Consider the following 16,302-nt stretch of genomic DNA (forward strand, 5'->3'; position numbering starts at 1 on the left):
TAGTGGTGATGGTGAGATGGGGCAAGGCTTGGGCCTTGGCCTTTTCCAGGATTGTTTTGGCCTTTGATGGAGAACTTCTTGGGGCTAGGCTTGGCAACAATTACCAGGTGACTGGATATCACCCAACCTACTTGGCTTACCTAGGCCTATCTGCTTGCTACTAAGCCACAGTGCCCACCCTATGAAAGCCTGTGTGGTATAACAGAGCTTCACAGAAGCTCACTAGATGATGTTGTGCCAATCACATACTTTTAGCGTAATGTATCTCATAGGATTGCTGTAAGCTTAGAAAAGAGGACAGGAGAATGGGGGAAACTACTTTGGTCTCACTGTGGAGAAAGGTGGGGTTTAATTAAGTAAGTATGGCTGAAGATGGGAAGCAGATAATAGTTAGGTTGGTGAATGATGAGAAATAGAGAATGAGTCAGGGACAGAGGAAGGAAATGGTGGTTGCCAGGAGGAGGTCTTCTGTTATGTTTGCTACCAGTTTAGTATAACCTGCATGGTGCAGGGGGTTGGACTAGATGGCCCAGGGAGGTACCTTCCAACTCTATGATTCTATGATTCTATTGTGTACCCCTCAAGTCCTTAGGGTTCCCTATCATGCAAACAGGCCTGGCTAGGCAGCTGGCATCACAAAACTGGGTGATAAGTTTTCCTAGCTGGAGGCTGTTTGGGGAGGAGAGCTGATGAAGATAGGGGCAGATGAAGATAGATTGGCTGTTGGGTGGGAAAGAGAGAAGCAGAAAACGTAAATGGTCTGTGAGCATTTTCAGGAAAGAGAAAAAGGAAATATTGATGGAAGGGAAAATGTAATCTTTTGCCCCCAAATGTTCTTTTGGGTTCCTGTTTGTTTAATATAGTATAATTGAATTTTTCATAGTTAGCTTGATAAACATAATATCAATAGTGATTTTCACATGAAGTCCTGGTTCGGTTATATGATGGATATACATTTTAAAGATTAAAAGTAAATACATGTTCATATCATTTCACACAAAGCTTCCTCATATTGAGGCCCTTGCGGTGCAGTGGAGTAACTATGTATTTCACTGTGCAGTGGAGTAATTATGTATTTGACTGTCAGTAGATCTACTGGATTTAGAGCCTCTTGTGGCGCAGAGTGGTAAGGCAGCAGAAATGCTGTCTGAAGCTGTCTGCCCATGAGGCTGGGAGTTCAATCCCAGCAGCCGGCTCAAGGTTGACTCAGCCTTCCATCCTTCCAAGGTTGGTAACATGAATACCCAGCTTGCTGGGGGGTAAGCGGTAATGACTGGGGAAGGCACTGGCAAACCACCCCGTATTGAGTCTGCCATGAAAACGCTAGAGGGCGCCACCCCAAGGGTCAGACATGACTTGGTGCTTGCACAGGGGATACCTTTACCTTTTACCTTTATAAAAACTGGGTCTCAGGTGGAGGTCTTTCACATCATCTGCTACTTCAGCTTTTTAACTGGAGATACTATGTATTGAACTAAAGAGCTAAATACTATGCGCTAGACACTGTGTATTGAACTAGAGACTGGGTATTGACACTGCCTCTTGATGCGGGTGAAGGAGGAGAGTGCAAAAGTTGGCTTGAAACTCAACATCAAGAAAACGAAGATCATGGCATCCAGCCCTCTCAATTCCTGGCAAATAAATGGAGAAGAAATGGAGGTAGTGACAGATTTTATTTTCCTGGGCTCCAAGATCACTGCAGATGGGGACTGCAGCAAAGAAATTAAAAAATGCTTGCTCCTGGGGAGGAAAGCTATGGCAAATCTAGACAGCATCCTAAAAAGCAGAGACATCACCCTGCCAACAAAAGTGTGTCTAGTCAAAGCTATGGTCTTCCCAGTTGCAATGTATGGCTGCTAAAGTTGGACCATAAGGAAGGCTGAGCGTCAAAGAATTGAGGCTTTTGAACTCTGGTGCTGGAGAAGACTCTTGCGAGTCCCTTGGATTGCAAGGCAAACAAACCGGTCAGTCCTAGAGGAGATCAGCCCGGACTGCTCCTTAGAAGGCCAGATCCTGAAGGCGAAACTCAAATATTTTGGCCACCTCATGAGAAGGAAGGACTCCCTGGAGAAGAGCCTAATGCTGGGAGCGATTGAGGACAAAAGAAGAAGGGGATGATAGAGAATGAGGTGGCTGGATGGAGTCACTGAAGCAGTAGGTGCAAACTTAAATGGATTCCGGGGAATGGTAGAGGAAAGGAAGGCCTGGAGGATCATTGTCCATGGGGTTGTGATGGGTCGGACACTACTTCGCACATGGCAACAATAACAACAATGCATTGAACGGGATCTTCTGTGTGCAAGTAAGATGGAGCCACAGCTCTTCCCTGAAATTGGTTGATATTTTAGTCATGAAGACTTGAGAAATCAAGTGATAAACATGCTTGTGTGACTCAAACTATATTCTTTTTACTTCTGTTTTTTGATAGGGGAAGAACTTGTTTAACTTTGGAAAGATTCTCTTCAACAACACTACTATTTTCTTAAAATGTAAGTATATTCAGATGGTATAATGCTGTAGTCTTCTGCAATAGTTATTTCAAATTTGGATTTTACATTTTAGCACTCCATACCTCTTTATCCCAGTTGTCCAGTAAAATTTGATCCAAGATCCATAATGTTATTCTTCTTCTGAATGTTCAGGTGTAATGCCACTCAGTCCCCCCTCCAAAGTAGCTGTTTTCTTTAGGGTGATTGTAGTCTGGAGATCAGCTGTAATTCTAGGAGATCTCTACATCCTACTTGGAGGCTGGCAACCCTAGTTGTGCCCTTTTCATAGCTTGACACATAGCATGGTATTTATTTCAAAGATTGTTCTAGTCTTTGCGTATGGCATTTTATGTTTAATTCTGAAGGTTGTGTTTTTGGTATAAACTCCTTGTTTGTGAGCTTATATTAGGGAGAACAGAAGAAAAATTGGGATTCCTGAAATATATTCTTATTTACATGGTGATGCTTTCTAAGCTTCATCTTCCTGTCTCATTATGATATACAATGGGCAATATCCTAATCACTCAGTCTTTAGAAGGTGTACTTCCCACATTCTGTTGTGGCAACTCTTTCCAGCACCTGGATGGACTATTCCTGGGGCTGCAGAATCTGTGCAGAGGAACAGCTGCTTGAGAAGCTGGAATGAGGAAAGGACAAGGAGTTGAAATTGCTCTTTCTTCTGCAAGCAGAACTCTGCTTGGGGGTGGGGGGGGCAGGGGAGAAGCAGTTTCGTCCCTTTGTCCCTTCTCACTCTAGTCAGTTCATCCTAAGGTCTCTTTCTCTGCATGGATATTGCTACGCCAAGAATGATCATCCCAGGGTCGATCGTCCCAGAAAGAGCTGCAGCAGTAGAGGAATGTGGGAAAACTTCTACAGCAATGGAGACGAACAAGGAAAAACTCTGTGTGCCTTCCATATATGGATAATGGGTTTAAACTACAAGTACAACGATATAGGCTAGATATCAGGAAAAAAAATTTTCACAGTCAGAGTAGTTTAGCAGTGGAATAGGCTGCCTAAGGAGGTGGTGAGCTCCCCCTCACTGGCAGTCTTCAAGCAAAGGTTGGATACACACTTTTCTTGGATGCTTTAGGATGCTTAGGGCTGATCCTGTGTTGAGCAGGGGGTTGGACTAGATGGCCTGTATGGCCCCTTCCAACTCTGTGATTCTGTGATAGTAGGATATTGCCCAATAAACTGAGGTTCCAGGCTGTAGCAGACTGATCCCTTTTGTGCCTACAAAGCAAGCCATTGTGCTGAATAATTACTTTCCATGAGTGCAAGAGGTCAACTTTAATAATAGGATGAAAGATGATATTATGATGTTAGAATACTAGGACTAAAAAGCATTTTAATGATAACAGTAATAAGATTGATACAGATTATAATTGTTATTACTGACTCCACTGAGGCTGCTTGCTTTAAAAATAACACACAGGCCCTTCTCTCAGGCTTTTTATCTAAGGAAGGACAGTAGACAATATCAAGAGGTGAATTTTTATCAGGAGTGAATTTAGCTCTAGGGTTAGTGGAAAGTTTTTTGAGGGGCTCATTGCTTCTTAGTGAATGAAGTAATATTTTCACCTTGTTCTCATCTGATTACTATGGATGTCTTGTAAACGGTTATTTATCAAATTCATTTAAATTCAAACAGTTTGATTAGTCTAAACTATGCTGCACAAATGATATGCCATTTTCCAGCCTCTTACAGCGTTATCCACTAGCAGTACTACGGAGATAGGATGCAGGCACGTGCTTTCCGCACTTACTTTTCTTTCAAAAAGTATATTTTTATCTCTTCAGTGTATCCTTTTTTCTCTTAGTTTGCTAGCACTTGTTTGCTGATATCAGGAATATTTTATTAACAGCAATACATAAGAAAATGATATTTTCCTGAATCTTACATCCTTTTTATTTGTTCAGTTGATGGCAATGCATCAGCATGTGATCCTTCTCAGAGTTACAACGTCAGCTGGTACTTGGGTTATTCTAATTGCTATAATGAAGTCTTCGATATTGGGGTAAGAATTTGGTATTAAAACAATATAAGCTGTTGGTTATATGTATTTGCTATGAATGTAGTCCAGGGCAGTGGTCCCCAACCTTTCTGAGGCTGGGTACCGGCAGGGCACCGGGCCGCGCACATGCGGACCACGCCTGCACAGCGGGCCGCGCCTGCGCGGACCACGCCCGTGCGGACCACACCCGCGCATTGGGCCGTGCCCGCAGGTTGGGGACCACTGGTCCAGGGCACAGTATGTATCTTTCAAGATTGTGTGAGCAAGAAAAATCACTGTTTTTAATGTTCTTCAAAGCCTTTATTTAAATCTTGCTAAAGTGACTTAAAGTGGAAAAATATAACATTTTAAATTTAAAACAAGGAAGGAAATTTAGGGGGGAAACATCTGTATATGTTTCATCCACATGAAATAACTGTTTTTAGAAGAAAAATAATTTGTTGCACATGTGTCATATGTATTCTGCTTTGTTCTCTTGCTTGCAAATGAGTGGGTTTACACTGGAGTAATTCTGCATAGGATTACGCTGTTAAATTATTATTTACTTGTTAAACAATTGTTTTGGTAAATGACCAAGTATGCAGGACAAACCAGAAGCATAAGGCTTAACCTCTCCACACAGGGCAGAATCATATCAATTTAATGAAGTGGTAAGAGACTTCCATGTGATTGTACCATCGTGGGGAGGGGGAGAGTTGCTTATTGGAAAGCATCTCCAGCATTCTAAATCATGTCACATGTCACAATGTGCCACTTGGAGAAGTACATAGCATTCAGATAAAATGGCAAGAGTGCAGCCTCATACTCAAGCTTCTGTTTCTCTTTCTGCACCCTCCAGTATATGTATTTTGCCCACTTAACATGCACATTGGTAGAAATCTTGACACTGGAATATTGACTTTATAGCAATAGGGTCATTCCCCTCTTCTGTCCTGGTGGAATGACCACCCTTTGCCTTTGTTCCTATAATTCCATGATATATTCATCCTTTGTTTGGCTAATACTTTTAAAAGACTCCTAAAATAACAAAGGCTGCAGCATCTAGGCATTTGAAATGTTTTTCTTACTTAGCCTGCACATTCATACTTAAGCCTATGAAATATTTCTGACTCCTTGAGATATACCTTGGAGAGGGATATATTGTGGGTTTTTTAACTAAAAGATGCACTTAACCACAAAAAGATGGTTTGCGTCTCTCTCTTAATTTTTGTAGTTGTTTGCCTAGCCAACCCTTTTTCTCTTGATTAGTCTGCCAGCTAGATCAAGTAATTTTGTATATCTTAACAGGATAAGCAGACAGAGAGAGATTTTTCTGAAGAAATTCGAGGATGGTCAGGACACTATGCTAAATCTTCCCTCTTCTTTGCCAACTGCTCTGAGCTCTTCAAACCACAGGTACTAATGGGGTCATAAAAGTCTGTGAGGGGTGAAGAGTGAGGCCTACCTGTACTATATTATTTATTTTTTATTCATATTGTAAGCTGCTTTGAGTTCTGCAAGGGAGGAAAGATGGCTAATAAATGTCATAAAGATTTAAAACAACACTCTACTTGTGGGCTTCTGAACAGCCATGCTAGAAATATAGAGAAGAGAGACAGTTTTGGCTGTTTGTTTTCTGTACAAGGAGACCACATGAAATATGGAAAGATGGGAATTGTATGTGAAGGGAGATCAAGAAATGGTCTAGAATGGGTGGAGTAGAACTTAACATATATGCAGATGCTGTTTGACCAGTGTGTTCTGAAGAGGAAAGCAAGAGCAGGGCTAATTTACCTCTTGTACATTTGGAGGCAGTCTGGATTTTAAAACCTAGATGTTTTTTTTTTAATTAATGGTATATGTGCACTATTGGAATGAAGCTGGAAGTTTAAAAAAATGCCAACTGTGCATGCCCCAGCACTCATATTATAGACTCACTGTTTGCCAGGCCCTGGCTTTGGTAGATCATTAACTGTTCAGCCTCCTGTTTTGACTCGACAAAGGTGGATGACCAAGCTTCTGGGAAGATTCCTTCCCACAGTAGTTCGGCTGTGGAGAATCTTACCAAGATGATTGACAGAGAAGGCAAAGTAAGATAGGGAAGAGCTGGGTGCTGAGAGAGAATACTCTGGATTCCCAGTCTGGTTCAGGGGAGGGTTGATGAGCAAGGAAGGAGATGGAATCCCTAGAAGAAGACTAAGAATTGGTTCTTATATACCGCTTTTCTCTACCCGAAGGAGGCTCAAAGCGGCTTACAGTCACCTTCCCTTTCCTCTCCCCACAACAGACACCCAGTGAGGTGGGTGAGGCTGAGAGAGCCCCGATATCACTGCTCGGTCAGAACAGCTTTATCAGTGCTGTGGTGAGCCCAAGGTCACCCAGCTGGCTGCATGTGGGGGAGTGCAGAATCGAACCCGGCATGCCAGATTATAAATCCTAACCACTACACCAAACTGGCTTTCAAACTGGCTCTCTTCCTACTTATCCTGCAGGCTGCCAGTTGGCTACTTCTGCTCCGTTGTTGGAGATGTGTTTGGCTTATGTTGTATCTTGTCACTGTCATACATGGATGTGACCAACACACCCAGTACTCTTTTGTCAATGATATAGGAAAGGACAGTGATGATAGGCAAAATTGTTGTTTCAAAAAATCTGCTAATTGAAGCACATCTGACAAACTTCTAGTGAATCTCGGGCTACTGAATTTATAAACCACTGATCTACATAACAGAAACCTGTCATAGAAGACAGCTCTTTTAAGATCCTTTCGATTGGCAGAATCAGAATCAGAATACCTTTATTGGCATAAAATTGCAAAGCATAAAATGAAATTTTCTAACAGTTTCAGATGTAAAATCTATCGTAAAAGATTTTCATTTAAAATTGCCAGTAAAAACTTCGCTACTTTTATAATAGTTGCTCTGTCCCTCACATTTAATATCATTTTAATACAGTGTTTCTCATTAACACAGCTGAATTTCAATTTCTTCAGATGATTAGCTAACGGGTGTCACGTTGCACCATATACTTCTGGTGTTTCCTAAGTTTGAAATATTTCGATTGGCAGAAGTAGCTATATATTGTAACTGTTTAATGGAAAGGGATTTGAACTTGACGAAATTAATTCACCGCATAGAAAGCATGGTTCACCCTCTTTTTTATTCCTGATGTATTAGCTGTACCTTTCCTGATGGACTATGAGTGCATACTAGGAGGTAGGATTCCTATTCCAGTGCAGCATTCCAAGTTTTACAATTAAAATATGTTTACCTGAGTACCTGAGCTTAGTGTCCCTCTGTAATTCTGTGTCAATGTAATTCTGTGTCAGTGTAACTCCATGTAATTTGTAGTTTGGTTCATCCTAATTATTCAGATGGTTACATTCTGGGCTACTCAAAGAAATCAGATAATGCTTTGGGTTTTGTATAAATGTATTTCTTTTTCATGTTTTAGTTTTTCTACAAAGAATTTCTTCATCCAGAAGACTTCTCAGAAGGAAAACCAGAGGTATTATTTTTAAAAATGTGGGAATTTTCAGTTGAAACATTCTTTCAGGGGTTTAATCAAACCTGTTTTTGTCTTTAAGGATAAGAGACAGAATGGAACAAACAACACTTCAGAAGTAGATAAGCCTGTAAGTATATGAAATTACAAGTGAGGGCAACGTTTATTTCTGTTCCATAATAAATAAATTTACAGGGTTTTTTGCTTTTGAAATTGGTAGGAATAGTTACCACTGAAGTAATATTCTTTATAGGGAAAAATACCTGTTTCTTAGGTAAGAAGGTACACTGTCTGTGGTGATTTATATTCCTATCAGTTGTTCCTTTTTCAGGGAATGAATGCTGTGATGAGAACCTGGAAAGATGGACCTTATATCTTTATTGTGCAAATAGGAGTTTCACCCCTGAAAGAGGCCAGTGTCAAAGAAAAAAGAATGACAAGTGAAGGGTTACCAAAAGTTATGGCTACCTCTGATCCACAAGAAACACTTATTACTAGTAAGCCATGCATAATTATTCATGATTTTTAGAATATGTTTGATCTTAGGTCATGATGTGAATATTGGAATGCTGTTTGAAAAACACCAAGGGCCAAGTCGGACTGATACCTAGTCTTCAGGATTGTCACACTCCTAAAGTTTAGGAATAGGACTTTGATTAATTTCAAGTAGAATTATGAGTGTTAGTGTCATTGGACTGGACCCCTCAAAGGGAAACAAATGAAGTTGTTATTTTTAATGTCAATATTGAAATATCTGCAGACATCTTTATTCTTAGGATCTTCTCCATATTCTAACCAGGTTTATGGAGTTTGTGAGGAAGATAGAATGATCCTGAGTTCAATCTTGAGATAAAGGGAAACTCCAGATTTATCAGGAATGCTGATTCTCGTCCTTTATAAATATTATTTCTTTGTAAACTGAGAAAGAAAAGGACCTGTTCAATAGAACATATTGATTTGGGTTGGAATGTCTAGAAAAAGCATGTCAAGGCCAACACTTGTGATCACATTAAAGGACATATATGCAGGCAACAGAGTAGTCTTGAACCTGTAGGAGCTGCATGCTTGTTTATGTAAGCCTTATTTATCTGAAAGAGTTATATCCTGCACTGTCTACTGGATGGAATAAAACCTGTTTCTTCCTTTCCTAAGGTGCCATGTCCACTGAAGAGGGTATAGCTAAATGCACCCTAGGTAGCAATACAGGAAGAATGATGAGATACCCTTATATGAATTGACATATGTGATATTAAGGGAAAAATAGAGGCATATATTCCAGTCTATAAAAAGAAAAAATATACAATTCAGTTTGAAAATAAAATAATAGAAAGAAGGTAACCCAGGTTGTAACTCTGTAAATTTAGCCTTTGATCAATCAAAGCAGGTTAATTCCAAGGTATTCTGTTTTCTGTCCCCCAAAAATGAAATACAAAAATGTTAATGATGTCCTTTCTGTTACAGTCCTGCACAATTTGTGAACCACAGTATGAAAGTACTGTGTGTTGTAACCAGCTGAGTGTTTGAAAATCCGTGTAGTTGTTGTTTTATCAGTCACTGGCAGGTAGTTAAAAAGGGAGATTAATTGACCCCTTGTTAGGCTGCTATACATGGTCTGAATTCTGCAGAAAATTACTGCTAATAGATTGATGGGAGAAGCGTAGAGTTTATTCATCCCGCTGCAGACTTCCAGTTCCCTTCCCCTACTGTCCTTGGAGATTCCCTGTCCCACAGGAGTAGCATTTTGGGAAAATTTTAAGAAGCATCAGGAGAGGGGAGTGGAGGTCATCTTGTTCCACTGATGGAAGTCCTTTCCATCAGTGGAACAAGACTTCCTCTCCTCCTGATGGAAATCCTTTATAAAATCCCTACCATCAGTAGAGATTTACTGTGGTGTTCACACTATAACATTGTGTTCTTTTTGCTTTGATGTTTTCTACTCATTCAAGTCGTATATGACTTCCTGCTTTCTTCTTTGGTTGTATTTTGACAGTGATTGTGGAAGTCAAGGGGCCATATGAGTACCTCTCTCTTGCAGATTATCCCCTTATGATTGTAAGTTAATGAATTTCTTTGAATTCAAATGGTGTTAATTAGTTTTTAAGTGTCATCAAATGAGCTGCTTTGATAGTGTCCCGGTGAAATGAAGAGCTTTTTCACAACTATAGAAAATCCTCCACTCATCTAGGTTCAAGTGATGGGGGAGGGGAGAAGGAGGAGTTAATCAGTTTGGTGTAGTGGTTAGGAGTGCAGACTTCTAATCTGGCATGCCGGGTTCAATTCTGCACTCCCCCACATGCATCCAGCTGGGTGACCTTGGGCTCGCCACACCCTGATAAAACTCTTCTGACCGAGCAGGACTATCAGGGCTCTCTCAGCCACACCCACCTCACAGGGTGTCTGTTGTGGGGAAAGGAAAGGGAAGGCAACTGTAAGCCGCTTTGAGCCTCCTTCGGGTAGAGAAAAGCGGCATATAAGAACCAACTCTTCTCCTTCTCCTCCTCCAGGCAATAGTTAATATTATTGATCTAAATCCAAGTATCTTTGTATAAAGAAAATAGTCAAAGTCTATGAAATTTTACGTAGTTTTTGCAGCTTTGTTCTCTGTATACCAGACTGGTTCATTAATTTTACTGTTCAGTTTTATGTTACTGTTTATTATATTATTGATTTGTGTATAACGTATGATTTACTGCATTATTTTCAGTCCTGGTTTTTCCCTCTGTCAGTTATCTATATATTTCTGATTAGGTAGTTTGTAATTGTGTCCCCCAAGAGCCTCTTGTGGCGCAGAGTGGTAAGGCAGCCACCTGAAAGCTTTGCCCATGAGGCTGGGAGTTCAATCCCAGCAGCCGGCTCAAGGTTGACTCAGCCTTCCATCCTTCCGAGGTCGGTAAAATGAGCACCCAGCTTGCTGGGGGGTAAACGGTAATGACTGGGGAAGGCACTGGCAAACCACCCCGTATTGAGTCTGCCATGAAAACGCTAGAGGGCGTCACCCCAAGGGTCAGACATGACTTGGTGCTTGCACAGGGGATACCTTTACCTTTAATTGTGTCCCCCACCTTCAGACTCAGGGAAAAACAGACTATTAATAAAGAAAGTACAAATAATCATCTGTCTTTACTATAAGAGTTAGTCCCTGTCTAGAGAGTTTGCAGTCTATTTCAGAAGCATAGGAAAGTAGGAAGATATTTGAAAGCACCATTGATGAATGAACAGGGCATGGTAGCGAGTGTGGTAGTAGTAGAGCCTTGATAGATCATGAAAGATTTTGCAGTTTGGAAAATGGAGTGAAATACTATGAGGCATCGGTTCCAATCTATGCCGATATTGTCAGTACAGCTATGAACATTTGATTCACATTTGTCAGATTCTATTTCCTTGGTGCTTTCATAGTACAATGACTTGGTGCCTCCCAGTACAAAATCAATTTAAGCAACTATAATAGCATTGATTTATCATTGTTCTATTAATTTCCAACTTGCCTTTGTCTCTAATAGTTTTTCATGGTGATGTGTATAGTATATGTGCTGTTTGGAGTTCTATGGCTTGCCTGGTCAGCCTGCTACTGGCGAGACCTCCTGCGGATCCAGTTCTGGATTGGTGCAGTTATTTTCCTGGGAATGTTGGAGAAAGCTGTTTTCTATGCAGAATTTCAGAATATCCGCTACAAAGGAGAATCTGGTATGTAGGAACATCACTGATACATTTATTTGTTTGGAAATGACCAGGGCATGAATTATTTGTAAAAAACGTTTTTTATTTTATTGATTATTTTAAATGGAAGTATAAAAACGTAAAAGAGCCTCTTGTGGCGCAGAGTGGTAAGGCAGCAGAAATGTTGTCTGAAAGCTTTGCCCATGAGGCTGGGAGTTCAAGCCAAGCAGCCGGCTCAAGGTTGACTCAGCCTTCCATCCTTCTGAGGTCGGCAAAATGAGTACCCAGCTTACTGGGAGGGTAAACGGTAATGACTGGGGAAGGCACTGGCAAACCACCCCCGTATTGAGTCTGCCATGAAAACGCTAGAGGTCGTCACCCCAAGGGTCAGACATGACCTGGTGCTTGCACAGGGGATACCTTTACCTTTATAAAAACGTAATGATTTTAGGATCTAACTACATATTAAATTTTCCTTGGAGAAATCCCTGTGTCAGTTGGAGAGATGTATTCTGAAGGTTTGCATCTCCCAGGCATACATTGCCTTGATTTGGATCAGGATTTCAGTCTGAGTAGAGGGAGCTTAGACCTCCCCTTCCAACTGTGCTTTCTGAAATAGCCCGGTGGGGTCCTATTTGCCCTGTTAGGGAAGCATAACATGTAATCCATCAGTACACAAGGAAGCCCCAGTGGGGCAGATAGCAGCTCCCTGGAGCTTGTTAAAGGTGGGAAAATAATGATGGGAATGGTGAAGCTCTCTCTTCCTGTGCACTGTAGTCCCATTCTCAATCAAGCTAAAACAGTCCTCTGCTGATCAAGGGAGCTGAAGAAAGCAGTGGTTTGCCCTCTCTTTAAAAACCATCCATGGGACCCTGCCACCTACCACCCGGTTTTGCATTTGGTGTTTCTGGATAAGGTGGTTGAACGGGCTGCTGCGGACCAACTTCTGACAGTCTTGGAAGAAACTTTGGCCCTTGACCCATACCAGTCTGGCTTCCGTCCTGGCCATGGTGTGGAGACATTACTGGTCACCTTATTGGATGATCTCCGGTGCCAGCTGGATTGAGGTGGTTTGGCCATCCTCGTGTTGTTAATGGGGGTTTTATTGAATCGTATTGTATGAATTTTCTATTATGTTACCTGCCGTGAGCCAATTTTTGAGAGTGGAGCGTTATAAATCCAATTAAGAAATAAATCCAGTAAATCCAATAAATTCATAAATAAATAAGTGAATAAATAAGCAAGCTTAGGAATAGAGCCATTGAATAGATGGTATCATTTACCAGAGATGCACTTATCTGGTATGCATCAAATTCCATGTACCACTATCTATTCAACAGAAACATAGGTTCTGTTCAGTATTTTATTAATGAAGTACCTGGCATTAAAAGTCAAATCAGTGTATTTTGGTTGTTGCAAATTAATGGATAGATTCTAAACAATATGAATTATAAATAGGATTGGCAACCTGCAGGTGGGGCCTGGTGATATCTTGAAATTACAACTCTTGTTGACTTCCTAGAGAAAATGGCTGCTACAGCGGGTGAACTGTATGGCATTATACTGAGGTTCTGCCCCTCCCCCTACCTTCTCCTCCCTATGCTGCACCCCAAAATCTCCACATATTTCTCAACTGAGGGTTGGTAACCCTAGCCATAATCCAGTTGGCCTGTGTTTACTTTTCTTACAGTCCAGGGGGCATTGATACTGGCTGAGCTGCTTTCGGCACTGAAACGTTCACTTGCGCGAACTCTTGTTATCATAGTGAGTCTGGGATATGGAATAGTCAAGTGAGTGTCTCTGAAATTTCATATATTGTAATTCTGTGTTGTTAAAGAAGTTAAATGTTATTGTATTCATATGCTTAATACTGTAATTAACAAGCCTCTTGAATTGGCATACCTGTATTTAAAAAAAAATCAAATATGAGTCTTGTGGCACCTTGAAAAATAACACAATATTCCTTTATAAGTTTTGTGGCCAAGAGTCTACTTTGTCAGCTGAATGAATGGATCTTCACTGTACAGTGAATAAAATGAATTAACAGTGAATACCCAGTTATTGTATCTGAAGAAGTAGGCTCTAATTAACATAAGCTCCTGCTGGAATAAACATTTCTTAGCTTATATAGTGCTATAAGACTTTGTTTATTTTTGGTGTGTTTTTCAGTGGTTTCTTCCCACTCGAATGCTTTCTTTTGTTCTTGTAGACAGTAAGCCAAGAAAAAAGGATAAAACCAAAACTTGCTTGACTTGCCCTTATGTATGTTGCACATTTCTAGTATCATATTTTGATAATAATGTACCTATCTAGACTTAAGTCCTCTGGATGTTGATAATGACTTTGTTTTGAAACTTCTTTATGTTCTTTTCATTACAGACCTCGCCTTGGAGTCACCCTGCACAAAGTAGTTGTGGCCGGAGCCCTCTATTTATTATTTTCTGGCATGGAAGGTGTCCTTAGAGTCACAGGGGTTAGTAATCATTTACTGGAGTTTCCAGTTTGCAGTCATAGCTGTTGTTGATTCTATTATACTGTCGATCATCAGGAATAATTTAGATTTGACTGAATTTCGTTTTCGCTGTTCAACTGACCAGCACCTTTCCTGCTAAAACAGTTTCAAAGAGTGTATTTGCTCTTTTGAAATGTATTATAAAGATGAATCAAGCAAATCAGAGTTTAAGATTATATTTTGTGGCTGACACTAGTTTGACTCTTCTTGTCTCAATCTTTCATAAGAACATATGAATAATCCTGCTATCTATTTTATTTTTATTCATTTATATTTTGATTTTTAGCCCACCACTGCTGGAAGCCAGCTTGTGGCGGGTTACAGAATAATTTCCCATTAAAACCCCGTTGACCCCCCCAAGACTCCAGCAATCAATTTAAAGGTAAAGGTAAAGGTATCCCCTGTGCAAGCACCGGGTCATGTCTGACCCTTGGGGTGACGCCCTCTAGCGTTTTCATGGCAGACTCAATACGGGGTGGTTTGTCAGTGCCTTCCCCAGTCATTACCGTTTACCCCCCAGCAAGCTGGGTACTCATTTTACCGACCTTGGAAGGATGGAAAGCTGATTTGCCTCAAGATGGCTTCTGGGATCGAACTCCCAGCCTCATGGGCAGAGCTTTCAGGCTGCATATCTGCTGCATTACCACTCTGCTCCACAAGAGGCAATCAAGTTACCAAGTGTCAAAAATACCCTGACTCCACCCTCCAGATAGTGCTCCCCACCTTGGGGAGGGATAAGGCCAATGACCTGGCTGAACATGGAGCGGGACTCGTGATATTCTTCCCCCTAGCCTCAACTAAAGATGTGGCTGAAGAGCACCCCATAGAACTGTGATAGCTCCGTCAGGTCCCTCAGATCTCCTGGGAGCTCATTCCATCAGATTGGGGCCAGGAACCAAAAGGCCCTGAGCCGGGTCAAGGCCAGGACCATTTATGCACTGGAGGTTTCATGCCAGGCTGCAGGCTGGAGTTTTAGTCATGGCAGGTTGCCCCACCTCTTCCTGCACCCACAGGGTGTAGCATTGGGCCTGGTGCGCCTCATCCCCCCCCCCCCCATTCGTGCTCCTGCATGGGAGCTGGGGCAGTGAAGTTCCCAGTGCGTAAACGGTCCAGGTGAACTTCCTTCGAGCTGGGGACTTCCAACAAATTTGCACCCAGTTTGCTCAATCAGTGATCCATCTAGTCCAGCATTTTGTCTCACTCAAGGCACAGAGGCCAACATCCCCTGATTTCTGCCCACTCCCTGAAAAACACTGGATAGCCCCCACTCAACTCCTGGCTTTCTACCTTGGGATGCACGTTTATGCAGACACAAACACATGTACCACCGCAAATTCAAAAGATGAATTACACATTTAGGTGGTCCTTCTTTGTGTTTGTTAAAGATTTTGTTACAATTCTTGTTGTGTCTTAAACAGCTGTATTTCTGCCATATGCAAAACCACAGCTGCATCTCTAAAAAGGGACCATCAGCCAGATGCAAATGTTTTTAGATGATGCAAACTATGTTGTATGGAATGGAAGTGATCTAACTTCAAGTACAGAAATACCTTCAGTTTGCAGTGAATCAAGAAATTTAGAGTTTCTTTCTTTCCCAATAGATTTTAGCAAGTGTCTGTGATGTTGCTAAAACTAAAAATATCTAGTTTCATAGATTTTCATGTGATAAAATGTCTGTTTTAGGTTTCAAACTTATTGCTATATCCTGCTTGAAATCATTTTGGTAATATGAAATTATAGCATAGTATAAAAGCATCCTTCTACTAGTACTGTAAGCATAATATGTATATATTAATATTATAAACCTGTGTTGGCCAGTTCATACTTGCCTGTGTACTTATAGCTTTGGTTATCCTTTGAAGAGTGCTTGCATGATATTTGTCTGGATGACTTGTCCTTCCTGTTTTTGATATCATATGGTATAAGGACTGTTGCTCTTCAAAGATACTGATCCTTGTTAAATAATGACTGTTCTCATTACTTATTGTATTTTAGTAAATATGATTCTCACTTTGGTATTTTTTCAGTTTTTTCATGGCAGCATGGCTGTGGTAACTAACTTTGGGCTGTCTGTCATTGACTCCTGTATTATTTACTGGATATCCTTTCCAACGTTTCGCAGTGTGATTTTAATGTATGAATA

At 41.0% G+C, this 16,302-nt stretch overlaps 1 protein-coding gene across 8 annotated transcripts in view; it reads left to right on the forward strand.

Moving 5' to 3' along the window:
• Positions 1 to 16,302, forward strand: part of TMEM87A (transmembrane protein 87A) — a 32,747-nt gene that overhangs the window by 4,219 nt on the left and 12,226 nt on the right. For 5 of the 8 annotated variants that reach the window (XM_077322757.1, XM_077322759.1, XM_077322760.1 and 2 more), the window contains exons 2-12: positions 2,429 to 2,489; positions 4,413 to 4,510; positions 5,795 to 5,902; positions 7,940 to 7,993; positions 8,073 to 8,120; positions 8,322 to 8,487; positions 9,981 to 10,042; positions 11,491 to 11,674; positions 13,338 to 13,437; positions 14,027 to 14,120; positions 16,187 to 16,258. In XM_077322757.1, coding sequence (XP_077178872.1) covers positions 2,429 to 2,489; positions 4,413 to 4,510; positions 5,795 to 5,902; positions 7,940 to 7,993; positions 8,073 to 8,120; positions 8,322 to 8,487; positions 9,981 to 10,042; positions 11,491 to 11,674; positions 13,338 to 13,437; positions 14,027 to 14,120; positions 16,187 to 16,258 — 1,047 coding nt within the window. The remainder of the gene's footprint in view (positions 1 to 2,428; positions 2,490 to 4,412; positions 4,511 to 5,794; positions 5,903 to 7,939; positions 7,994 to 8,072; positions 8,121 to 8,321; positions 8,488 to 9,980; positions 10,043 to 11,490; positions 11,675 to 13,337; positions 13,438 to 14,026; positions 14,121 to 16,186; positions 16,259 to 16,302) is intronic. The other 3 variants (XM_077322758.1, XM_077322761.1, XM_077322763.1) reach the window with 1 other exon arrangement.

This window comes from Paroedura picta, chromosome 2, assembly GCF_049243985.1.
Source record: "Paroedura picta isolate Pp20150507F chromosome 2, Ppicta_v3.0, whole genome shotgun sequence".
Taxonomy (NCBI): Eukaryota; Metazoa; Chordata; class Lepidosauria; order Squamata; family Gekkonidae; genus Paroedura; species Paroedura picta.